Raw genomic sequence first — 26935 nt, forward strand, 5'->3', positions numbered from 1 at the left:
CCCACTTGCCTTGGCACTGTGGGAAACTCCCCCTGGGATGATCGAGCTTCTGGTGCTAAGGGCCCAAGGGGGGGATGAGGATCCAGGATTAGATGAGGTTGAGGTGCATGCTTTCATGTGGGTCCTGACAGTGGCTGTGCACCCCTCTGGGTATGGGAGGAGGCTGAGGCTTTAGGCTTTTGCCTTCACACTTCAGTGCAACTGGTGGACCTGTCTTGCCCTATAGCATCCAGCCCGCCCTGGAAACAGCATACTGGCATCTCTCCAAGGAGTGTCTTTATTCAGGGTGATCATAAACATCACAGCCTCTCCTCAGAGTAAACCTAATTCCCCAGGGCCCCAGATATACCGAAGTCCTTTAGGGCTGGCAGGGAGGCAGGCTGTTTGCTGTTGTGTCTGAGGAGAGAATGGCCACCCGTGCAGAAAGCTGGCCTGCCTTGGCTTTCCCACGTAATTAGGTGCCCACGGGGACTCACCTCTCTTGGTGGGGAGATGCTACCTGCAAAGCACCACCCAGACAGGCCTGAGTGCAGACAGCAGAGTGAGTTGAGCCTTATTTCCTGCTGTCTGCAGTGGAACAGTCTGCTCCGTCAGAGCTCCCCAAGCCAGACAGCCTTGCTCAGCCACTTGGCTGTGGCCACTTAGGGAAGGGGCCTGAAGAATGATGGGCCAGGTGGGCGCCCCCTGGCAGCTACAGGCGCAGCCTCTTGATGTCCTCACTGCGGAAGTCCATGCGCAGAGCCAGCACCTGGCGTACTTCGGCAGGGGTGAGGCGCCATGTCAGTGGGCCAGAGTTGGCGCCCCAGTAATCTAGGATCTCCGTGACCTGTGGGGAAGAACATATGACAAGTCAGCAACGAGAGGCTACCCTGACAGAAGGCCTTGGGCTCCACCAGAGGCAGAGCAGGGGTGGTGCCCAGGAAGAAGGTGCTCTGTAGGGCTGGGCTGCTGGTGAACACTTGGTTTTGAGGGAGAGGCAGGGATCCAAATGTTGTTTCTGCCTCTCTTCCCAGTTACCTTTCCCTTGCCAGGTCAAGGGAGCCACACATACCCGCTCCAGATTGAGGATCGTGGCCATCTGGGAGAGCCGGGCAAATTTGTCTCGGATGGTCCAGGTGGTCACTGTGGTAAGGTAGGCGATGAGTGACCTCAGCTCCTTATCGAACTGCAGACCGCCCAGCTGCAAGGGGGCACAGGCTCAGTCAGTGTTCAAGGCCTGGCCCTCATGTGGTGCCTCAGTCAGCTCCAAGGCCTCAGATGCCAGGGCAGGACTGGGGCTAGATATGCAGGGCCTGTGGGCAGCAGATGGAGGGGATGCAAGTCCTAGGAGGGCTAGGACTTGTCTTCCTCGGAGGAAAAACAACAGAGCTGGGGACCTGTACTCCCTGGACCTTACCCGGTTAAAGGTGGATTTCAGCACCACTCTCTCCAACTCGACAGCAACAAGGCTGGTCATGAGGCCGGTCAGGCTGTCATAGATGACTGGGGACAGGCTGGCCTGCACACAGAGGCTAGACATTAGTGAGAGTCCTACCTAAGCCCCTCTGCCTCCAACAGGAGTCTTCGGGGGGTAGGCACAGTTATAGGAGGCTGTTGGGGGAGTATGTCTACAGGCTGGGGCCTGGAAGAGTTTTGGGGGTTCCCAGTAGGGTGTGATGAGAAGCCAAAGGCTGCTGATTTGGGCAGAGGTGGGTAATTCCATAACCTGGTCTCTAAGTTCCTGCTCACCTTGAACTCCGCCATTTGTTGCTCCAGGTTAAGGATGAACTGTTGTACCCAAGGGTCATTGGCCTCATAGTCGTTGAACTCTTCCTATTGTCAGGAAACAAGCTGGGTCACTGGGGGTGTCTCCAGAAAGTACCATTCACCCTACCCCACTTTCACCCCTCTAAAACAACAGAGGAAGAGGCCTTTCCTCTCTAGCTTCTGACTCATCTAGCTTAAAAGCAGCTTGGACGTCCAAGCTGGCGTATGCCGCTGGTGATTTTATACCACACTTCCAATCAGGAAATGGCCCTGGGCTGCAGCAGCGGCCCACACAATATGGTAAAGCTCCTGGCCTTTTATTTCCTTTTGCATCTCATGTTCTGCAGGAATGACATCATTAGGCTAGAAAAAAAGCTCCTAAGTCTGATAGGTGGGGCAAAGAGTCTCAATAAAAGAGGATGTGTCAGGTCAGGGCAAACCCCCTACAGGTGTCTTTCAGAGCCCTTCTGTCTGCAGGAACAACCTGTTGCCTGGGAAGAACCTAGTCTTCCACGGGGAGGGACTGAAATTCACATCCATAGAAGTATATTATACTTCCATGGAACTTCCCTCCAGAGAAGCAGGGAAGGGCTGGTCTGTGCACACAGCTCCACTGCCCTCCAGTGGGGGGGTTGGGAGAATGAGGAGTAATCCTGGGCCTGATGGCTGCCTATGGTCAGGCTGACCTCCTCGATGTTGTGGGAGACAGATAAGAAGGTGTTGATCCAAGGCTGCACCTGCGGCTTGATGGCTGTGCTGTTTAGCTCTGTAAGCCCTTCCTGCGGGACAAGGCAGAAACACATGAGACAAAGACGGGTGTACCTTGCCCTTCCTTTCTTCTGCTCCACCCATCCCGTGACTGCCAGGGCATTCTTCCAGTTCTCAGGCTTTCCCGTGGACCTGTCCAAAGTCTACCAGAAAATGCTAATCGAAGGGGTCAGAAACAACCTGTTCCTTTCCAGATCTGTGCCAATTCAGGTCCAGGCTATGGGGTTGGTTTGGCAGACTCAAAAAAAGAGATTTCTGAGTGCCTGATAGTAGGCAGCACCTTTGGCTAAGGCCAAGCAGCAGGTCTGAGTAACCATGTGGTTCCATTCCATCTGAGCACCTTTCTGGGCTCTTGGCACTGGGGGCCAAGTGGAGACTCAAGAGGACCAAAATGCTGGCTTGTCAGCATGATAACTGCTGAAAAACCTTTAATCTTAAAGGGACTCTAGTTCAGTGTCTTGCATGCTACCCCCTCATTTCTCCTTGTTTCCTTATATACACTGATCCTGTAATAAACCAGTAACAATATTCTCAGAGCAACACACAGGCACAGGATTCAGTCAGCAACTGATCCTGGGGCTTACCTGCAAGAGGTCTCGGAATTTGCTGGACACGGCAGCTAAGTCAGAAAGGCAGCTGTCAAACTTGGCCTGGGCCTGCTCCCCTCCAATGCCCTGGCTGAACAACTTGGTGCAGTCACTCTAGGGGAGAGTACCCAGTTATCAGGCTTCCAAGCATGGCTGGGCTGTGTGGGTGCAGGGAGGGTGGGGAGGATACCCACGTGCAACCAGCCATTTCTCCAACTCCAGCTTTCTCTGGGAACAGCTACAGTCCATCCTAGGCAAGAGTCCTTGATAGGTTTCAGAAAACTTGGATACTATCCCAGTGGCTAGCCACTTGGCTCCCTTGTCCCCCTTTGTAAGATGACAGTATTGGTGTCAGTGGGGTGTGAATAAGAAACATAAAAACCGGAAGTTTTTTCATACCTTTAGAGTCAGACATTCCTAGCTTCAAATCCTGGCTTAGCTACATATTGGTTGAGTGACCTTGGTCAAGTGATTTAAAGTTTCTGAGCTTCAATTTCCCTGTTTATAAAATGAGAACACAAATTCCTGTCCCCATGGTAGTTGGGAGAGTCGGAGGAGATGATGCACAAAGTGCCTAGTGCAGTTCCTGGCAAGTAGTAGACACTAAGGAGACACTAGCTTTTATTGTTATAGTTTCTCCTTTTTAAATAATTTGGTCCTGGGGCGCCTGGGTGGCTCAGTCAGTTGAGCGTCTGACTCTTGACACCAAGGCACCCCGATAAATAAATCTTTATAAAAAAAATAAAATAATTTGGTTTGGCTGCCCAAGGGAGATCATCATGATCACAGCTAAGTTTTAAGTGCTTACTATAGGTCAGCCTATTTAAAGCATTTTTACTTAAAGTACCTATCTTGGGGTGCCTGGGTGGCTCAGTCGTTAAGCGTCTGCCTTCGGCTCAGGTCATGATCCCAGGGTCCTGGGATTGAGCCCCGCACTGGGCTCCCTGCTTGGCGGGAAGCCTGCTTCTCCCTCTCCCAATCCCCCTGCTTGTGTTCCCTCTCTCGCTATGTCTCTGTCAAATAAATAAAATCTTTAAAAAAAAAAAATAAAGTACCTATCTTATGAAGTAGGTAATGTTACTATCCCTCTGTATAGGTGAGGAAACTGAGGCACAGAGGAGTTAATAATTTGCCTAACGCCACCCAGCAGTTAAGCTGTAGAGCTGGGATTCAAGCTGGGATTCTGGCTCCAGAGTGCCTGTTCCTAACCCCCACACTATAGCCTAGGTATAGAGGACATCACAAGGGCAGCTGCTTGAAACTCACCACGTTTTGGTTTGCCAGGAGCTCCTTAGAAGTCTGCTGTTTTGGCTCCCGCAGAAACAGCAGTGTGGAAGAGACAGGCAGAAGCCCTCAGTTCCACAGCAGCTCCAATACGCACCATCTTTACCTAGCCTTTTAACCTCATCACACCACCTGACCTATCTCACAGGTTTGCTGGTGGGGTTCAGAAAGAATACACGTGAAATGCCAATCTAAGGTGGGTGGGATTTATGGGAATGGTTTTTTCAGCTCTATGCTCTCCTTTTCTTTCACTTGGCTAATTCTACTGGCTCAGTTCTGAATTTCTAATATTTCCCAAAATACTCCTTTCAAATTCAATATTCTAATGTTAAGGACAAAGTCAGGAATACAGTCTAAGGTGCCGTGACTCAACAATGATGACAGCCACCTTGAACACATACAGTGTGACAGATACTATGCTTTTGGTACTTTGTAAATATCACTCTTATTTTATTCCATTTTAAGGCCTTTTTGGGGTAAATTCCTAATCTGAATCTCTCATCTGGCTGCTCTGAGCCTCCTTCAGGAATTGCATCACTTACAAGGACTTGGCCCCCCTGTGCTGGCTCCTGGCCGCCTCAGTCTGCCCAGCCCTAAAGCCGGCACTTAACATCAGCCTGTGCGCTGGAGCCCTGTGCCTCTGTAGTAACATATCCTCCTTGGAGGAAGTGTCTGCTGGGGTAGCAGGGCCCTGGCTTTCCTCCTCTCAGAGGCAGACTTTCGGATTGGGGGAGAGTTGGGCCCTGCATTTTCTAATATTCAGCAAAATGATTGCTTCGTGCTGTTACGTGTAACTATTAGTACAATTATTAACTACCCCTGCATGCCTCTCACATACCAGGTATTTTATATTATCACATTCAATTTTCATAACTCTGCGAGGCAGAGATCATTTTACCTATTTATACATGAGGACACTGAGGCTCTGGGAGGTTAGAGTACTTGCCCCACGCCACACAACTAGTCAGTGGTCAAGCGGAGATAGGAACTCAGGGGCATCCGACTTCAAGGCCGAGCAATTCCTACCACACTATGCAGTCTTCCTTTAAAATAACGGTAACAGCAACAGATTTGTACAGGGGTTGGTAAACCCTATTTCATCTTAATTTCCTTTTTTTTTTTTTTAAGATTTTATTTATTTGACAGAGAGAGACACAATGAAAGAGGGAACACAAGCAGGGAGAGTGGGAGAGGGAGAAGCAGGCTTCCCGCTGAGCTCTCGATCTCAGGACCCTGGGATCATGACCTGAGCTGAAGGCAGACACTTAATGACTGAGCCACCCAGGTGCCCCGATCTTAATTTCCTAACATTTTTAGGTGACTTTATCATTTTTTAAAGTGCTTTCAACCCCTTTTTAATTAGGCCCCCCAATAAACCCAAATGAGGGCAGGAAGGAAATCTGTTTTATAGATGAGAGTGCTGAGGCTCAGGGAGTTAAGGGACTTGCCAGAGGTCACAGGCCAAATATGTGCTTTATGTGCTGGAAGCACTAATTTGAATATCATCTTCCAACTTGTCGGTTGACCGCCAAGTGAATCCCCTCAAGTGCTCTGAAGGAAGACTAGCTCAATGCCAGGGAATGTACAGTCCCCATCAGAACCAGTGCACAGGACTCCTCCATGGGCAGGCCCAGAGAGGCTGCAGCTGCTGAAAACTGACAGGCAATTTTCTCCATACCTCCAGTGTCTTCTTCAGCGTGGAGATGTTCTCACTGCACACTTCCACGTTGTTCAGGGTCACCTGGGAGATGAGGACAGAAGAATGTGACTTCCTGCTCACCGGTGTCTGTACCCACTCCAGTGCAGGCTGGCTGACTGGCTGACAGCTGTACTCCTGAGGCTCAGAGAGGGGCTAAGGAACATGCACAGCAATGTCATCTGGAAGGGCGCTCAGGTCTCAGATTGGGCAGAATGGTGAACCAGGCTTGCCCTTTCTCCTCTGCCTGACACTAAGGCAGCAAAGCCATCTGACCTCAGGGGTAGTGATCCAAGGTTTCAGGTCTTTTTGTTCCATGTTTAGGCACACAGGTCTGGGAGAAGTCCTGGGCTCTAAGCCCAGGTCAGTGAGGCAAAGGCTGACATTTATTTAAGAAATGCTTCCTGGGGCGCCTGGCTGGCTCAGCCGTTTAAGCGTCTGCCTTTGGCTCAGGTCATGATCCCAGGGTCCTGGGATTGAGCCCCATGTCTGGCTCCTTGCTCAGTGGGGAATCTGCTTCTCCCTAAGCCCCTCCCCCTGCCCATGCTCTCTCTCTCAAATAAATAAATAAAATCTTAAAAAAAAATCTACCCTCTCATAGAGTTCACATTCCAGAAGGCAAGTCAGATAAGAAATACCAGGTCATGATAAACACAATGCAGAATAAAGCAGGGTGAGAGGATGGAAAGTTAGTGACAGGCCACACAGCTAGAGCCAGGAAGAGAAATCAGGTCTCCCTAATGTCGTCTCAGCCATGAACTCCTTCTTTCATAACTCTATCGCCTTAGAAGCTCGGTGCCGAAATACCAGTCATAAAAAGCAGCATGTAACAAAAGTAATGATTAAGGCACAAACTGCTATGGCTCTTTAGAAGAAAGAAACATTTCGGTCTAAGGCATTCAAGGAAAGCTCCATGGCAGAGGTGGTAACTGAGATGAACTTAATTCAGCTCAAGAAGGCTAGTGTAATTCTAACAGTTGAGGGTGAGTACATTTCTCTACCCTAATCAGCCTTTCCCTAGTGCACTGTCAGTCCCTTTGATATTTTCTTAATGGTATTTAGGATTACCCAGTATCATTTTGTTTGCTTCTTGTTTGCCTTTCCTGCTAGAATGAGAGCGCCATGAAGGCAGGGATCTATTCTGTTTTCTTTAGAGCTATGTCTCTAGTAGAACACTGCCCAACAGAACTTTCTTGATGATAGAAATATTCTAAATCTTGTCTAGTACAGTAGCCCTAGCTGTCTGTACATGAGGCTAATGAACATTTGAAATGTGGCAAGTACAACTCAGGAACTGGATTTTTGGTTTAAATTTAGCCACCTCTGCCTACTAGCTACTACATCGGGCAGTGCAGTTCCAGAGCCTAGAACAGTGCCTGATACATAGAAGCGTCAAGAATGAATGAGTAAATGAATGTGTTCTGCAGAAGGGATAGCATAAACACTTGCAAAGTAGCAGGAAACCCCAAAAGGTACTTGGGGATCAGCAGAGTCAGTGCACGGACATGTGCAGGAAATGGCAAGAGGTAAAACTGCAGAGGTAAGTGAAGTCAGACTAGAACTTGGGAGCCATGCTCTCCTGTGGACAACGGGGTGGCACCAAGGATTACTACCTCCCTGGTGAATGCTGCATGAGCACAGCTGTGGTTTGGGAATGCTAATCTAGAGGCTGTGAGGAAGTGGAATTAGAGAGTTTGAGAGGATCATACTGTCTCTGAACTGGTGTGCTGGTGGCACGACCATGAAGGCAGGGGTGAGGCAGGGAGGAGCCAATTTTCAAGAGAGGCGTTAGAAGCTTCAGGATTTTGGGGTAAAAGAAGAATCCTAAAACCCCAGGGATTGAGATTAGGATGACCCCCTTGTGTCCCCAAGAGTGCTTCCCTCATCACTGTCCTACAGCCAATATTGAAAGATCATGATGCTGACAGTGCTGCTAAGGCCACTTTCATGGGGGATGGGTAAGACTTAAAGCCTTTCATTAGCATGCCACACACAAAGCTGCTAACATCACCAGCTTGCAGAGAAATAAGTGCATTGTCATGACAGCTCAAGGATGAAGGCCACAACTTAAATGTTTCCAAGGCATTTAAGGCCATAAGAAAAATCTATCATAAGGGGAAAATGGATTTGAGTTCAAAAGGTATTGATTTCAAAGTTTCCTTTTACTGACAGTCCTTGTAAGCATGGATTCACCGGGCTTATCCCCGGCTCATGGCGACTGATAGGTCAGCACCATTGGCGAATTCATCTTGACAGCCAAATGAATCAAGGTGACATAAGAAATAAGTGCTGTGGTGGGAGTGATGACATTTTGAGTACCTGGCGTCAGGAAAACTAGAAACCTGTCACCAAGCATTTAGCATCACCTTTCTTGTTGGCCTTATCTTCTGAGCCCTCAAACAATGAAGCTGTCTGTGTGGCAGCCACTGTAATGGGGACTTGGGGGGCCAAGGGGAGGAGACTAGCACTAGAGTGGCAGGATGGGTGAGACTCCGGAGGCTGTCAACAAACCACCAAGCAAAGAGGCAGAGCTTTGAGGTGGTCAGTAGCTAGGAGGTCGTTTCTGAGTGGAGAAATGAAAGAATAAAAGTAAGTGCTATACAAAATGAAACAAAAGAATGCAAACAAAATGAAAAATTTAAGTCAGTTCATGATCATATGAAACAGGCTGCCAGACATTTTGGCAAAGTTCTCCAAAGGTGTTGGATTTCAGAAGCCTTCTTGGAGCTGATCCTCTTTCTTGGAAACAACCAGGACGTCCCAAATCACTAAAACCCATGCTCAGGGAAAATATTTTCAGTGACAGGAGGAGAGTGGGGCTGCCTAAAGAGCCTCCATACTGAATCTGCCTGATAATATTTAGCAAAATATTAACTGTGGGTGAACTTGCACAGGTGGGTAGATATTAGTATACTTATGCTTCTGTCTCTGAAAACAACAGCTCTTAACTCTTTTGGGGGTCACAGATACCTTTAAGAAGCTGATAAAAGCCAAGGACTCTGCTTCCAGAAAAAAAAAAAAAAGGTACAGATTTGGCATCTAACCCCAGGGTTTTCAGAGACCCCCATTCGTAGGCTACAGATGGAGAGTTCTGCTATTGGATGTTTCCTTCAGGCTCTGAACCGCAGGAGCCAAGAAGACTCGGAACCTGGCCACTGTGGGGGTGGAGCAGAATGACCTCTGACAGCACTGTTGCCACTCATGCCAACACAGCACATGCCAGAAAGGGCAGATCACAGGCTCAGGACTCATCTGTATTCTTTTGGCTCATCACAAACTGGCTGTTAACCTTGTATAAACCCTTTCATCCTTCCATGCTTCTTCCTTCCCACCTGTCATACAACCGGTAAGACACTGCTTCATCTCATCCGTCTTCTGGCTAAGTGCTTTAAAAAGGTCTTTTTTCTGAGGAAGTTGAAAGCCTAAGAAGTGTGCTAGGAAAACAGCCCCGCTAGGCCTAAATGATCGGTAACCCCCATGTTGTGGGACTGCCCTCAGAGAAGTGGTCTGGAGGCTTGGCACAGATATTACGGTCGGTTCTGTGGCAGATGCAAGCCAAGCTTGATACTCAGTGGAGCTCCCTGAACAGCTTCATAGTGCTCTTGGGAATAAGCACTTGGGAGAGCTGAGGTGCCCAGCCTTCCAGGCAGGGAACAGTGATGTCCTGGATTGGGTTGCTCAGAAATCGGTCCCTAGATAAGAAGTGGTTTCAGAACCTTCTAGGAGGAGCTTTCCTTAAAGGAGTTTTCCTTCTGTAGAGACACTGGATGAAAAGTTTCTAGTTGAAAACTAATTATACTGTGGCTTAGAGGTCATAATTTAACCTCTTGAAATAAACAGACCAGCTCTCAACCTATGTGGCTACGTACCAGGAAGGACAGCTTGGCCTCGTCCGTGCTCTCAATGCCTTTTGTGTCAAATTTGCCTTGCTGGAGGCTGCTGTGCATGATGTTCACGGCACTCGTCACCCCACGCTGGATGTCCTGTAAGGTGGTGGCCGGGAATCCCATCCGCAGCTTGTTACACAGAACATCCCTGGGAGGGGGAAGCAGAATGGCATATGGAGATTGACAGCACTCAATCTTGCTTCCAGGACAGCAGGACCAGAGGCCCCACAACCCTGACCCAGCAGCATGAGCTGCTCTTTTGGGGGAATAACCAATCCTTGAGACCACTGTAGGAGAACTTGAGCATCCAGGGTATAAGAGAGACCAACACCCTTTCAAGGGCACTGATATGACAAGAACATATAGAGGAGGTTGGTCAGTTCTTTATTCCCTATGAGGATTTCAGTTATCGCCAGTGAACTCCAACAAACTGAAGAGGAGGCATACAGGTTAGTGAAAGGCAGTACCATGTTAAGTGGTGAGAGAACAGGTTTTGTGAGTCAGTTCTGGGCTCTATTCCACATTCCACCACTGATGAGGTGTATGATCTCCCTGAGCCCTAGTTTCCTCATCTGTAAGAGAGCTAAGGGTTCCTACATCATAGGGTTGTTATCAGGACTGAATGAGAGCAGGAAATTAGTATAGTGCCTGGTCTGTAGCAATGCTAACTATGATCACTATATTACAACTACTGCCTTCAACTGAGCTGCCTGTTCTCTTTCCTAGGCCTGAGGGCCAGTAACCCCTCCAATCCAGTCCAGGGAGCATAAGATACCTGGCTGCTGTACAGCTGCCTGGACCCAAGGATGTTGTATCATGGACAGGAGCTTATATCCTATATAGCACTGAACTAGAATCATATGGAAAAAAAGGAAGCAACATGGGCCTCAGGAATCAATCACAACTAGGACCTTTTTGCTTCTTAGAAAGTAGAAAGGGAGTCAACCCTACCTGAAGTCAGACTCCAGCTCTGTGGTAGCAAGGTTGATCATGGCACAGAGACAGTCAATGCTGGAGCTAGACAGAGCCCGCCCAATGCACTTCTTAACAATGTAGAAGACATCATCCACCATGCTGGACGTCAACTGGCCTTTCTCGTAGGTGTCCAGAGCCACAGCCTAACCAAAAGGCAAAGCAGCCAGTGAGGGCTCCAGTTCTGCATGCCACTGTTGTAGATGGTTCTGGAATAGGCTCTGGTTCTGCTCCCTTTTGAGCTTGTCCTTGTTTCTCCCAACACGGCTTACTCTGGTCACAGCTTGGTGTGGATTCTCCTTGCCAAAACAGCTCATTCCCCTACTGATGACTATTAGGACATTAAGTATTTAGGGCCTTTGCCCTGGGGTCATCTGTTACCTGGGACATAAGACATCTGGAGAGGCCCTTCTTCCCCGAGGTTCCTCACCCACACACTTCCAGGGAGGCAGGGCACAAGTAGGTTCCCCGAGTTGCTGACGTGTTCTTTTGTAATTCTTGGGAAAGACATCCTAGCTGGGTCTTTGAAGAACATGACAACTCTAAAAATGCCCTCTAATCATACAAAGGGGTACCACTCAGTTGCATGCAAGGGTATTCTCAAAGCAGGCCAAGAAATGTGACATGCCTCGGCCATTTCCTTCAGCCTGGCTTCTTGCACAGGAAGCCCCATTTCCAAGGGGTGTGTCCTCTGTCCTACCTTGTTGACAGTCTCCCTCATGAAGTACTCCTCCATGGTGATATAGAAGCCAATTAGCTCTTGCATGGTGCAGCTTAACAGGCAGTTATTGAGGAGCTTGTCCAGGCACTTCTGGTGCTCTAGGGGACAGCCAGCAAAGGGATACTCATTTTTCTTCCCCAAGGGAAAAAGTTCAACTGTTTTCATTTACCCAGGTTCCTTTCTAGTCTTTGTTCCCAATCTGTACATAATTTACATGATTATAATCACAGTACAAAATTTTGTATTCTGCTTTAAAAAATTATATATATGCCTTGGGGCACCTGGGTAGCTCAGTAGGTTGAACGTCTGACTCTTGATTTTGGCTCAGGTCATCTCAGGGTCGTGAGATCGAGCCCTACATAGGGCTCTGTGCTTAGCGGAGAGAGTCGGCTTGAGGATTCTCTCTCCCTCACCCTCTTCCCCTCCTGCTCGTGTGCTTGTGTGCACATGTGCTCTCTCTCCCTCCCTCTCTTTTTAAAGCAAATAAATCTTTAAAAAAAGTTTATATCATATATGCCTGAAACTAATGTAACACTGTATGTCAACTGGGCGCCTGGGTGGCTCAGATGGTTAGGCGTCTGCCTTCGGCTCAGGTCATGATCCCAGGGTCCTGGGATCGAGTCCCGCATCGGGCTCCCTGCTCCTTGGGAGCCTGCTTTTCCCTCTGCCTCTCTCTCTCTCTCTCTGTCTCTCATGAATAAATGAATAAAATCTTAAAAAAAAAATGTATGTCAACTATACTCAAATACAAAATTAAAAAACAGATTATATCATAAATATATTTTTTAAATATTTTATTTATTTATTTGACAGAGAGAGTCACAGCAAGAGAGGGAACACAGCAAGGGGAGTGGGAGAGGGAGAAGCAGGCTTCCTGCTGAGCAGGGAGCCTGATGCAGAGCTCGATCCCAGGACCCTGGGATCATGACCTGAGCTGAAGGCAGACACTTAATGACTGAGCCACCCAGGCACCCCTATCATAAATATTTTCAACGTTTGTACACACAGCTTCTTTTATCTTTTTTTTTTTAGTATATGTGCTGCTGAAGCGAGCTTATCTTTTTTTTTTAAGCTTACTTATTTTTAATGGCTGTGTGATATTTTATTAGGTAGTCAACAGTTTTTTAAACTCTTATCTTTAGACACCTGGGTTATTTCTAAATGTTTTGTCCTTATTAGAGATAACTAGAAACCACGGTAATTGGAGATTATGGTAATTTTTTTAAAGATTTTATCTTTAGGTAATCTTTGTACTCAACATGGGGCTCGAACTCACAATCCTGAGATCGAGAGTTGCACACTCACTGACTGAGCCAACCAGGCGCCCCATGGTAAGTGTTTCTGTACAAAGAACTTTTTACTTCTTTCCCATTAGAATTAATTAGTAAGCCTTAAAATACTTAAGTTTTCAGGGCAAAGACTGAAATATATTGGGTACACTATATTTCATTCTCTAAACCAGTGTTGTCCCACAGAATTTTCTGTGATAATTAAAATGTTCTATATCTGTGTTGTCTAATATGGTAGCCACTACTGAGCACTTGAAATGTGGCTAATGTTAACTGAGAAACAGAATTCTTAATTTTAGTTAAATGTAAATTTAGACAGTCCCATGGGGCTGGTGGCTACTGTACTGGACACACAGCTCTGAACAGTGACAGTCATTATGAATACTAATGCACATCAAACTCCAAAAAAGCATACATCCTCCCTTAAACACCAAATCAAAGCAATACCATACTAGGTCATATAAATAATTCCCTTATCATGTATTATTGACACAAGTCATGTAGAATGCCGCAGATGCTGTGTTAATTTCAAGTCTCTAGTTCAGAGAATCCTGCATGTAATTAACCAGCAGGAATTAAATGGTCTTCTTAAAAAATCCAGAGAATCAATTTGTAAATGAAACTGGACTGTGGTACACATTTTTTTCCAATGTATTTATCCCTTCAAAACTTGTGACTGGGGGAACTGGGAGACTGAGGGAGGGAGTAAAAGGCTTTCTTTATACTATGTACTCTTTTTAAATACTCTTTAAACTATATACTCTTTTGTCAATATTATAGCTTAGTACTGTATTGAAGTGTTATTTTTTTTTAAAGATTTTATTTATTTGAGAGAGAGAACGAGAGTGAGTGTGCACAGCTCGATCCCAGGACCCTGGGATCATGACCTGAGCCGAAGGCAGACGCTTAATCAACTGAGCCACCCAGGCGCCCCTTAAGTGTTATATACCATAAAATTCACACCTTGTATGTGTACATTTCAATATTTTTTTTAAAGTAACTTTATAGAGTTTTGTAACAATAGCCACAATCCAGTTTTAGAAATTCCTATCACTCCCAAAAGTTCCCTTATGGAATTAAGTATATCTTTTTGCTCTATCTACCTATACATCATGTGTGCAAATCACCTATTTTATTTATTTATCATTATTATTTTTAAGGATTTTATTTTTAAGTAATCTCTACACCCAATGTGGGGCTCAAACTCACAATCCCAACATCAAGAGTCACATGCTCTGCAGACTGAGCCAGCCAGGTGCTCTATATCACCTATTTAAATTAAATGCTAATCCCTAAATCAGAGCTGGTGAGAAAACACGGTGTGGAGAAAAGATCAGAGGAAAATAATTTAACCATTCTGGGCATTAGCTTTCCTCACTTGTAAAATGACTAAATGGCCTCAAAGACCCAGTCCAATTCTAATATTCAGTAAGTCTATCTTTCCTTTTGGGAGTCAGTTTGCCCACAGACCACAGAGGCTAAGAAGCCCTAGTTATTTCCTTGTTACGAGATCTATGGCTTAACCATTAGAAAACAGTGCCAACTCTGTCCTAGCCCTCCCAGAAAGTACGGGCCATGCCTTTTACCTTGCTTTACTTCTTCTGAGGCCATGGAATCCCCCACCTCGAAATCAGAGCTGATCCTCTTCCTGAGGAAGCGTAAGTACAGCTCACTGCGGGCATTCATGAGGGTGACCTCAGTCAGGATAGGGTCCAGTTCCCTGAGATACATGGAGCAGAAGGAATAAGCAGGAGGCCACTGGATTGCCAAATATAAGGGCTACAGGGTAAACAGAGTCTCAAGCTCCCTCTCCCACCGGGCCCAGAAGGGTCAGCTCTGCCAGATGGTCATCCTGGCTCTGCTGGATACTCAGAGACAGCTGTCAACCACATATTCCACTTACCTGTTTCACCTGAACCATTCACCCGCTAAAATACCGTCAGGGCTAAATAAGAGACTGGGAGTTGTATTTTTGTTAGTGGTCTGAGTAAAAATTGTCTATGCTTCACATGAAAGGAACCACACCTCTCCAACCTCCTATTTAGCTGTGGTGGGATTTTAGGATACCCCATTAAACTGTGTCCCACACCCATTCATCTACCCAGATGAAGAGCCAAAACAATCTTGAAAAAAAATAACAAAGTTGAAGGACTCATACTTCCCAATTTGAAAACTTACTATAAGGCTACAGCAATGAAGACAGTGTGGTACTGGCATAAGGACAGGCATATAGAGTCCAGAAATCTTCACATTTATGGTCAATTGATCTCCAACAAGAGTGCTCAGACAATTCAATAAGAATAGTCTTTTCAACAAATTGGGCTGGGATGATGACTGATATCTACATTAAAAAGAATGAAGTTGGGGGCGCCTGGGTGGCTCAGATGGTTAACCGTCTGCCTTCGGCTCAGGTCATGATCCCAGGGTCCTGGGATCAAGCCCCACATTGGGCTCCTGGCTCAGCAAGGAGCCTGCTTCTCTCTCTCCCTCTGCCTCTCTCCCTGCTCATGCTTTCTCTTCTCTCTTTATTCAAATGAATAAATAAAATCCTTAAAAAAAAAATTAAAAAAAAAAAAAGAATGAAGTTGAACCCCTCCCTCACAGTATACACACAAATTAGCTCATTTTCCACACTGAACTCCAGATCTTTTCAAAACAGATCTGGTCATACTGTAATCATATAATTTCCATAGCGCTTAGGATATAGGACCTGAGTGGCCTGACTCTAATGACCTCTCTGGATTCACCTTATACCAGGCTCTCCCCAACTCTGTACTTCAACTATACTGCGCTTCTTTCAGTTTTTCAAATACACAGTGACTTTGCACATGTTTTCCCTGCTCTACCTGGAAAACTCTTCACCTCTTATTTCTAGTTACTCTTTTTTTTTTATTTTTAAGATTTTATTTATTTATTTATTTGACAGAGACACAGTAAGAGAAGGAACACAAGCAGGGGGAGTGCGAGAGGGAGAAGCAGGCCTCCTGCCGAGCAGGGAGCCCAATGCGGGGCTTGATCCCAGGACCCTGGGATCATGACCTAAGCTGAAGGCAGATGCTTAACGACTGAGCCACCCAGGTGCCCCCCCCTTTTTTAAGATTTTGTTTATTTATTTGACAGAGAGAGAGAGCAAGTGAGCACAAGCAGAGAGAGTCAGAGACAGAGGGAGAAGCCGACTTCCTGCTGAGCGGAGAGCCTGATGTGGGGCTCGATCCCAGGACCCTGAAATCATGACCTGAGCTGAAAGCAGGCACTTAACCGACTGAGCCACCCAGGAGCCCGATTTCTAGTTACTCTTAAGGTCTCAGATCTAAGGTCATTTCCTCAAAGATTTTTCCTTGAACTTTATCAGCTTAGGTTACATCCCTTTATTACATGCTCTCCTGCACTTTCTACTTAGTATATCATAATGATTCACAATATGAACTATAGAGTCTGACTACTTGGATTCTATTCCTGGCTCTGCGATCTTCTAGCTGTATGACCTTGTGCCAGTCACTTAACCTCTTCAGGCTTCAGTCTCCTCCTCTGCAAAAAATGTTTATAGATTAAATCAGTGACCCTCAACTGAAGGTGATTTTACACCCCACCCTCCACTCCCTAGACATTTGGCAGTGTCTGGTGACAACATGCTACCAGCAACTAGTGGGTGGAGGCCAAGAATGCTACTACTAAACATCTTACAATCCACAGCACAGTCCTCCCTAACAAAGAATTATCTAGCCAAAACGACAATAGGACAGAGAATGAGAAACCCGTGAATAAATGACTGAATATTTGTTAAGTGTTTAAAACAATGTATGCCATGTAGTAAACACTATATTATTTGTTAGCTATTATTATTATCTACTTTATAGACTACAGATGCCACAAGGAGAGAATTATGTCTGGTTTGCTTACTTTGCTTGCTGCCACATCCCCAGTACCAAAGACCAGCGTTTGACCCATAATGTGTACTAAGCAAAATTTACTGATTGAATGAATACATTTTTATAATGTTTGAATTTTCTTTTAACGAGCATATTTTTAAAATTTTTTATTATTTATTTATTTATTTTTAAGATTTTTATTTATTTACTTGACAGAGAGAGAGAGACTGAGAGAGGGAATACAGCAGGGAGAGCAGGAGAGGGAGAAGCAGGCTTCCGGCCGGGCAGGGAGCCTGATGTGGGGCTCCATCCCAGGACCCTGGGATCATGACCTGAGCCGAAGGCAGACACTTAACGACTGAGCCACCCAGACACCCCTAACAAGCATATTTTTATTAGAAAAAAGTAAAAGCTTGAGTCATAGATAAAATATTTCTAAAACACAGACCACCTTATAATAGAGCAGTCTCTGAATGGTACATGATTACCAATTCAAGCTCTTATGGGCTAAAGAAAACAGGATTATTACCTTGGTTCTATTTTTTCTGTTGTAGAATTTCTCATCAAGCTGTTCTGGACATGCCGGAACTGCAATATACCAAAGAAATGAGATTGCTCTTCCCCACCCTCCTTCTATCTTCCTCTTGCTGGTCCCTCCAAACTTCTGACATAAAAGAATGTTTAAGTTAGTTTGCTTAACAGGCAAGCCAAAAGTAGGCTATCAGGATGATGAACCAAAGATTTACTTTTGATTTAGATGCTAATGCTCTCCTTTATTATTGCACTTAAAAGTGATGTTAATGGTGTTCCGATGAACTACTATCTAGTCTCCTAGAGTTCTAGAAATAAAGTTGTATGGGCTACTCCTATTTCTAAATCCTACTCTTCCTCTGCTCAAAGGAAAGGAGAAAAAGTTCACAAAAAAGCAAGTGTTACTGTGAGCACTTAAGAGACTAAGGAGAAATCAGAGACAAGAAGTAAAATTCTCCTTATATCACGAGAAGGCACTACTACAAACTGCGGTAGAGAGGTTCTCTAATGTTTCTGTTTTGTGTTTCTTTCAGGAAGCCCTTCCTCCTTCTTTCTCTATCTTGTACTATATCATCAGGACACCTCAAATCCAAAGTAAGGTGGTGACGGGCAAGATGCAGGCAGTTTGCATTTGGTATTTATTTTTCTATCTACCTCTTTTTTCATCCCTTCCCTACCCCACCCCCAATTTATTTTATTCAGTATCCCTGGCTCACACTGTTTCCAAACCCACCTGCAGCTTCTCCTACTCACCTGCTGGTGGTAGTCCCTCTGCTTGATGAACTTGTCCACGACCTTCTCCACTTGTCTGTCACATTCCACCTGCAGGTATTTTATCAGGGTATAAAGTCTCCCTGGCCCATAATAGGTCTCCACTATTGGTTGGTGGGTCTCCACAATGCGGGCAATACCTAGAATGGAGAAAATGAGAGGGCTGGATTCCAAATATTCTTCTCACAAAATAAACTTTCTTTTTTTTAAATTTTTTTTAAAGATTTTATTTATTTATTCATGAGAGACAGAGAGAGAGAGAGAGAGAGAGAGAGAGAGAGAGAGAGAGAGAGAGGCAGAGGGAGAAGCAGGCTCCCAAGGAGCAGGGAGCCTGATATGGGACCCGATCCCAGGACTCTGGGATCATGACCTGAGCTGAAGGCAGACGCTTAACCATCTAAGCCACCCAGGCGCCCAAAATAAACTTTCTTCTATCCAGGACTGACCTGGGTCTAACTCAACCCTTTAAGGCTATTTCACCTCCCAAAATGAATACAAATGGTTCTTGCCAATGCTGAGAGTCGCTAAGCAAAATTTGTCGTTTAATATGTACAGTGCTTGGTAAATCAGAAGGCATTTAGTTTATGCTGATAGTGTAATAGGAGCATCTTTGGAAATCAGCATCACTCTCTTCCCAGTAATTTACTTCAGGGTTAAATTTACTCTTAGCATTTGGGTCTTAAAGGCTAGGGAGGAGCAAAACACTTGAGAGACTCTAATTTTTGCTAATTAGATACTGAATTAGAAAGTTTATTCTCCAATGTATCAATCAATACACAGCAAGCTACAGGATTAAACTAAAGGCATCAGGCTAACAGGGAGAGAAGAAAAGCTAGGCTATGGGTGTTAGGTAGAAATGTCTCCAGTCTCTCTGGAGTGGAAAAAGAGACTTACCTTCAAAAAGAAGAGTGAGTGTATCTGCAAAGATGACTGCCGCTCTCCGATCACTCATGTCTGTCCCCAGCACCAACAGCAGATTCTCCTCTGCTTTACTGGCCACCTGAAAAAAGCAGAAAATCCACAGCAGTTCTCAGATCAAAGGCTAGTCTCAGTTTTCTAAAAAGACCTCCCACTGACCTTCTTTTTCCCATGTTTGCTTTGATGCTTGAAAGCTTAGACAGCACAGAGGAACCTCCGTTGGGGACTCTGAGTTGTCTGGGTCTCAGGCAAGACAAAGAACTTGAGTGCAGTAAAAACTCTTCTTCAGCGCAAAGACATAAATAATGCTTTCCTTTTCTTTGAAGATATGTATTGCCATTAGCCAAAGGAGAGAGTCCCCACTTCCAATAACCACCTCAAAGGATAACTCAAAGTTATCATTAATGGTGCTTCATTGGGCAGGACAAGGAATCTGGGTACCGCAGAAGGGAATTTTAAGGGATTTAAAGTAGAAGCCATTTCTAGGTCCCAGGTGGCAAAGTACTGATAAAAAAAAACCCTTATATTTTATTTTTAATAAATTTTTTAGAATGGTTAAGACATACACACTTAAATATTCAAAAGGAACAAAGGAGTGTTCAGTGAAAAGCAATTCTTCCTCTTACCTATGTCTCTCAGTCTCCTAAGTCTCTTCTCCAGAGATAACCGTTGTTAACCCTTTGAAAAATACCCTGTGCTTATACAAACATATATTTTTATTGCCACCTCTGTCATTTGAAGCAGAAATGTTGCGTATAGTTGTTTAACTTAACCATACATCAGAGAGTGAAACATGTCAGCACATATGGAACTATCTCATTTTTCTTAATGCAGAACAGTGTTCTATTATAGAGAATTTGGAGGGGAAGTGGCACGATACACTCTGACATATAGTTACAAACAATAACCCTCTGCATACATGCCTGCTGAGATTTGCTTCTTTCCAACTAAGGTCAAGGGGAAGGGGCTGAGACTTTAACTGAAACCTGTTTCTTTTTCAGGATTTAACCTTAAGTGATCTCACCTCACCTCCTTCATCTCAATGTGGCTTATTTTGAGACTCAAGCCTGGTTATGAAGTCTTAAAAAGAGTAACCAACAACTTTGAATGCTCTTAAACGAAGCCAGTTCCTGGCTGACAGCCTAAGAAGGGTGATTCAGCTTGTCAGAGAATTTGCATTTCATTTTATTTTTTTAAAGATTTTATTTATTTATTTGACAGAGAGAGAGACAGTAAGAGAGGGAACACAAGCAGGGAGAGTAGGAGAGGGAGAAGCAGGCCTCCCGCTGAGCAGGGAGCCCGAAGCAGGGTTCGATCCCAGGGCCCTGAGATCATGACCCAAGCCGAAGGCAGTCGCTTAACCGACTGAGCCACCCAGGAACCCTGAGAATTTGCGTTTTAATTTTCCTATGTTTTCACTTGGTCTGTCAGAAGTTAATGTACATCAGTAGATGTCTAGACCATACCTAGATAAGTGCTGAATGAATGTGTACGTCCAGTCCTGCTAGGCTACAGTGAGAGCAGGAAAGGGGAGTTAAATCCAGAAGTGACAAAGTATCCACAGAAACTGGATCCATACAGTGCCCCAATCTGCAGGCAGAGAATCATACCACTATCCTACCAAGCAATCAGGGGCCATACCTGCTTGCAAAGGTATTCTGAGAACTTGCTTAATCCCTCCTCATGCAGACCCAGCAGTGGGAAGATCTTGAAGAAGCGCTCCACCTGGGGTAGATCCCCTTCCTTAGTAGCGATGGCAAACTTCTCTGTTACAATGGCTTTGAGACGTTTCTCAGCTTCCTGCAGCAATTTCAGGTTGGCATCAATCATGCTGCCTGCACATTGGGAGGAAAATGGGAATTAATGTAAAGAATGGTATTCTGTCAGGTCTATGCCACTTTGTGCACCATTATTCATTCGAAATATACACAGAAGTTCTAATCAGCAAAAGAAATAAGATCTGTGGCACAAATAACTATAACAAATGTATGATAAGTGTAATAAGAACAGTGTTCACAAGTCACATTTCTAGTTGAACTAATTAGAGAAGTCTTCCGAGAAATGGTATCCCATCTTTTAAAGATGGGCAGGGTTTTGATACCTGAATAGGAGGAACTTACATTCCAAGCAAAGGGAATGAAATGAACAAAGGAACAGAAATAAAAAGATGAAAAAAAAATTTGTAGAGTATTGCAAGTAATATATACTCTGGTATATAGAGGACTCTATTATATGTGCACATTGAATGGATGCATGAGTGAATAGCATGAAACAAGGTGAGAAAGACAGGGTGGGTTGAAATCACAGAAGGCCTAGAAAGCCAGGCTAAGAATTTAATTTTGTAAGTAGGTGATATGGTCAAGTGAAAAGAACCCACTGGCCAGAGGACAGTAGATGTGGATTCAGTTTCCTTCTCCATAAAATGGGAATAACAACACCTGTCCTAGGGTGGCCTATGACCTATATAGGGTTGAGTACCAGACAAAGAAATTGCCTAACAGATGCCCTTTTCTTGGTTGAGTTTGCCTTGCTCAGATAACAGATGCTTGTAACTAAACCAGAAATGATAGGCAATTAAATCAGATTACAGATGCTTGTAACAACCGTAGAAATCAACAGTTTGGGATGGATGTCACCTTCTTTGCCCTGTCGACTGAGCTCAATGACTGACTTGTCCAGGCACAAGTAGCGATGAATGTGGGCCGCAGCCTGCTCATAATCTTCATTCCTCAAAGCAGTCTGAACTCCATCCATGCAGAACTTTAGGTCCAAGATATCATCAGCTCTCTGAATGGCTTGATAGAGGCGGTTCTGCGAAAAGACTTGGTGCTTAGAAACAATGTCCTATTCTTTCAGAATATCTCTTCAGAAGGTAGGGAGATTCAGGGGCAGAATCTGGTTAACCAGAGGCCCTGAACCAAAACCACTACCACTCAAAACTGTTATTGATGATGATTAATAGCACTGACAGGTATCATACAATTTTATTTGTGACCAGATCACTCATTTTAATGGAAGCAGGAACAGAGACAAGCCATATTTGTATTTGGCTGATGCTGTTAAATTAATAATGGAATCAGAGTGTATTTTACATTTGGAAAGAGGATATTATAAACCAAGTAATAAAATAAGTGAAACATGGAAAATATTTTTCTTTTAGAATAAGATTTTTTTTTTTTAAGTTTTACTTATTTAAGTAATCTCTACATCCAACGTGGAGCTAGAATTCACAACCCTGAGATCAAGAGTCACACGCTCTTCCCACTGAGCCAGTCAGGAGCCCCTAGAATAAGCAAGAATGTTTTAAAGAAATCTTAATAATGTGACTTGGTGGCTGTATGGCTATAGTATTTTGTGGTAAGTTATTTTTGCAGAATCTCAACAGATAGATTGGGAAGAGTTATGCTATTTCACAGGGGAAAACTGAGGCTGGGACTGACTTATTCAAGAGCCCAGATCTTGTGCTATTCACTACAGTAGTCATTAACAATTGGTGACCATTGAGCATTTGAAATGTGGCTAGTCCAAATTAAGATGTGTAAAACACACACTGGATTTCAAAGACTTAGTACAGAAATAAAGAAGGCAAAATATCTCATTAATACCATTTTAAAGTAATCACATATTTAAATGATATTTTGGATACAATGGGTTAAATAAAACATTTCTAAGATGATTTTCACCTATTTCTGTTTTACTTTTTATTTTTTTAAAAGATTTTATTTATTTATTTGAGAGAGAGAATGAGATAGAGAGAGAGATCATGAGGGTCAGAGGGAGAAGCAGACTCCCTGCTGAGCAGGGAGCCGAATGTGGGACTCGATTCCGGGACTCCAGGATCATGACCTGAGCCGAAGGCAGTCGCTTAACCAATTGAGCCACCCAGATGCCCCTTACTTTTTATTTTTTAAAGATTTTGTTTATTTATTTATTTGACAGAGCAAAAGAGCACAAGCAGGGGAAGCAGCAGAGGGAGAGGGAGAAGCAGTATCCCTGCTAAGCAGGGAGCCTGATGTGGGGCTCGAGCCCAGGACCCTGGGATCATGACCTGAGCCGAAGGCAGATGACTAACCAACTGAGCTACCCAGGTGCCTCTCTGTTTTACTTTTTAAAATAATGGCTACTAGTGAGGCACCTGACTGGCTCAGTCGGTAGAGCATGCAACTCTTGATCTCTGGGTCATGAGTTCAAGACCCATGTTGGGTGCAGAGCCTACTTTAAAAAAGAAAGAGAAAGAAAGAGAAAATAAAACTGAGAAAAATGGCTACTAGAAAAACCTAAAGTTAAATGCATGGTTTATATGCTTTTCCAATTTGGATGATTTTTATTTCATTTTCTTGCCTAAATGTCTGGCTAGAAACTCCAGTACAATGTTGAAGGAAAGAAGCAAGAGCTGACATCCTTGTTTTATTCTTGATCTTAGGGGGAATGCACCCAGTCTTTTACTGGTAAGCATGAAGTTAGCTGTGGGTTTTTTGTAGATGACCTTTATCGGGTTGAGGAAATTCCCTTTTATTACAAGTTTTTTGAGTTTATGTTTTTTCTGAGTTTATGAGATGATCATGCGGTTTTTGTCCTTTATTCTACTGATATGGTGGATATATTGATTGATTTTCAGATGTTAAAGCAACCCTGCATTCCTGGGATAAATTCCACTTGGTCATCGTATAATCCTTTTTTTTTTTTAAATTTATTTTTTGACAGAGACAGTGAGAGAGGGAACAGAAGTGGGGGAATGGGAGAGGGAGAAGCAGGCTTCCTGCTGAGTAGGGAGCCCGATGCAGGGCTCGATCCCAGGACCCTGGGATCATGACTTGAGCTGAAGGCAGATGCTTAACCGACTAAGCCACCCAGGCGCCCCATAGTATAAACCTTTTTATGTGTTGCTAGATTTGGTTTGCTGGTGTTGTTGAGGATTTTTATGTCTTTATTCATAATAGGTACTGGTCTGAAGTTTTCTCTTCTTCTGCCATCTCTGTCAGGTTTCACTATCTTGCATTAGATTTCTACTGAATGGTGCTGCTCTAATTTCTAATGTGGTGGCTTCTCTACTGCCCTCTACCAAAACATCAGAAGTTCAATGGGATTACCTTGGCCAAGTCAAGCTGACGGACTTTGCTGGATACATTCTCAGCTAGGTTGCAGGTAAAGGTGATCATTCCAGCTAGCTGCTTTGCATCTCCTTCAATTAACTGCAGGTTGGGACTGGAGACACATGTCAGCACACACACATCCATAGGGGCAGAAGGTAGGAATATGAGATGGAAAATTTTATTTGTAAATGGAGACTATGTCTTGTACTGTCTTTGTACTTCCCCACAACTTTTAGCTCAGTTCACTCTACTCACAACTTTTCCTAAAGAGGATTTTACTGAAAACTGAGGTCTATACTAAATAAAAAATTACTTTTTATAACTACTAAATAGACCCCTATATAGGTACTGCTAAAGAACCAGAGAACAGATGCTCCCCACTGCTAAATATAAAATGCACTAACCAACAATCAAAGTGGGTGATGGGATCAAAGAGCAACTTTTATGATTAGCAAATACACAAAGTTTGTAAAAACTGTGGTTCTCAAACTTGAACCATAATCAGGATCTCTTGGTTTGCCTGTTAAAAGCTTGTCAGATTTCTGGGCTCTTACCCCCAGAGTTTCTGGTTCAGTGGGTTTTGAGTGGGGCCTCATAGTTTGCATTTCCAACAAGTTTCCCAATGAGTTTGATACTTCCAAGGACACTTTGTGAACCACTTGACTATACCCTTAAGTGTTCACTTAACCTTGAAATAATCCTCCTCTACATTTCAAAGTCAAGTAGCATTTTATAACAGAAAGTTAGGAAAAACAGTAATTTATCCAGTGGTCCTTGTCGGAATTACAAGAGCTCTTGCTGAGCTGGGAGACTCACCCCATTCGGTGGAGAGTGACCATTTTACTTTCAATGGTGTTTTGCTGTTCCAAAAGAGCATCCAATTCTCTCTCTACCACTTTCTGAAACACAGACAAACATTTTGTCATCAGAATGGTCAGAAGGAACCTTAAGAGTTATCTAACCCAACCACTTAGCTGAAGGGTGAATCCCATTTCAAATGTCTTTCCTTTCACTGAGTTCTCCTAGGACTTTAACCAACAATACTTTATTTTTGCATTTATCACATTGCATGATGACTGTTAGCTTCTGTGTATTTTATTCCATCTAGCAGATGAATAACACAAAGACAGAACTAAACTTTTAATCAGTATAATTAGCACAGTACCTAATGCAGGAAGGCATTTAAAATATAATGGCTAGACAAATGTAACTTTCAAAGTGACAGTTACAAAAAGTCTCTTCATAGTGTACAGTCAGTACCCTGAAGGGATAAATACATAATTCTCTCCGCAAAGTTATTTACGGCATTACTGCAACCGACATTAACCTTAAATGCTTGAATTTCTTCATCTGTAAAATGTAATACCTATCCCATAGGACAGTTGTGAGAGCCAAACAAGATAACAAACAAAGTGCTTAGCATAGTATGTGAAATATTGTTCATTAACAGCCATCAATATCAACTACACGTTTCTATTAAAATAGTTCAGTAGGATCCAGAGGGGAACTTCCCCTTGACAGTCATCAAATACAAGTACAGAACTAATATTATTCTGTCTGTAAGATGGACTTAATTTCACCTTAAAAATTGACTGACTCAATGAATGCACGCTTAGGATTGTTAAAGAGTACTAAATTTTATAAAGCACATCTTGCTGAAAAATGTTACCATAAACTGCTTGAGTTGGTGCAAATTAATATTTGAAAATATTCTTAGATATCAATAATCCCCCCTCCCTCCTGCTGAAACTGCCTTTTGTACTCAACCTTAATTAAAAGTTTAGTTTAGAGAACAGCTACTAAACTTTTAGATCAGAGCTTGGATCTCTTTCTTCTGAGTGGCAAGGAACCCAAATGATATTTAAAAATTATTGACAGCATCAGGTTGCCACGGAAAATAAAGGAAGCTGCAAAGAATCCTCAAGAGAATAAATGTAGTCCATGCCTCTATCTGACAAAATGCACGGGTCCAAGAGATGAAAGTTACTAGTCCGATTAGACAGTTGTGCCTGTCTTAAAACCTCAAGCTTCTACAAAGCTGCGGACTTACCGAAACACTAAAATTACACCCCCAAATCATTCCCCACAAAAGTATTAAAACGCTTAAAGTTTATTTGCAATGACTTCCTGCTTAAATGAGAACACGGTGAACGCGTTTCGTAATTTTTAAATTGCTAATTCAATGCAAGAACGCCTTGCTTATTTTGATAAGCAAGCGAGTTGACGTACGCTGTCAGTCTAACTGCTCTAGCCAAGAAACTTAATCTAGATTAAGGGCCAGGGCAATCAAGGGGAGCGAAGCAGATCGCCGAGATAACAGGGAAAACAAGTTTAGGGACACCAGATCAAGTGAACAGAGATGTCACGTCCCCCCAAATACACTCAACTACACTCCTTCAATAAGTGCTTTCTTGTTTCCCTCGGCAGAGGCAGGGAGAGAACTTCCCACAGCCCGGAATTCCCAAGACTGACGGCTCCAAGCCCACTGCCCCTGATTCAGCCCCCTCCCACCTCCTCGCCGCAGAGCCGTTCGTATACAGCCTCTAGCTCCTGCAGCTCGGTCAGAGAGCGAATGAGCTCGGTAGAGATTTCCGAGCAGCGGCCTCCTCCCAACCCCTCGGGCGGAGAAACCCCTGACAGTTTCTGAGGGGAATCGAAATCCGCCATCTCGGTCCCCATTTCGCGCTTCCGGCCCCGCGAGGCCCCCGCCTCGTTTGCGCGCCAGGTCTTTGCGACTGCCCAAGAAAATGCCCGATGGATTTATGGGTAGTTTTTTGTTGTTGTTAAGTACGCTTTAAAAGAG

At 44.2% G+C, this 26935-nt stretch overlaps 1 protein-coding gene across 1 annotated transcript; it reads right to left on the reverse strand.

The window, feature by feature from the left end:
* Window positions 1-261: 261 nt before the first annotated feature.
* Window positions 262-26841, reverse strand: COG4 (component of oligomeric golgi complex 4). The gene is made up of 19 exons (XM_025888840.2): window positions 26644-26841; window positions 24949-25031; window positions 24130-24244; window positions 21676-21850; window positions 20681-20874; window positions 19016-19121; window positions 18104-18261; window positions 17349-17407; window positions 14537-14670; window positions 11641-11759; window positions 10920-11086; window positions 9951-10116; window positions 6064-6126; window positions 3099-3215; window positions 2433-2525; window positions 1729-1812; window positions 1397-1498; window positions 1052-1180; window positions 262-826 (listed from the first exon to the last, which is right to left on the reverse strand). Exons 1-19 carry the CDS (start codon window positions 26809-26811, stop codon window positions 692-694), a joined length of 2367 nt encoding a protein of 788 aa, XP_025744625.1. The 5' UTR covers window positions 26812-26841; the 3' UTR covers window positions 262-691.
* Between the last annotated feature and the right edge of the window lie 94 nt (window positions 26842-26935).

The sequence above is a fragment of the Callorhinus ursinus genome, unplaced genomic scaffold, assembly GCF_003265705.2.
Source record: "Callorhinus ursinus isolate GAN/ISIS: 27379988/994484 unplaced genomic scaffold, GSC_fseal_2.0 scaffold37, whole genome shotgun sequence".
In the NCBI taxonomy this organism is placed as follows: Eukaryota; Metazoa; Chordata; class Mammalia; order Carnivora; family Otariidae; genus Callorhinus; species Callorhinus ursinus.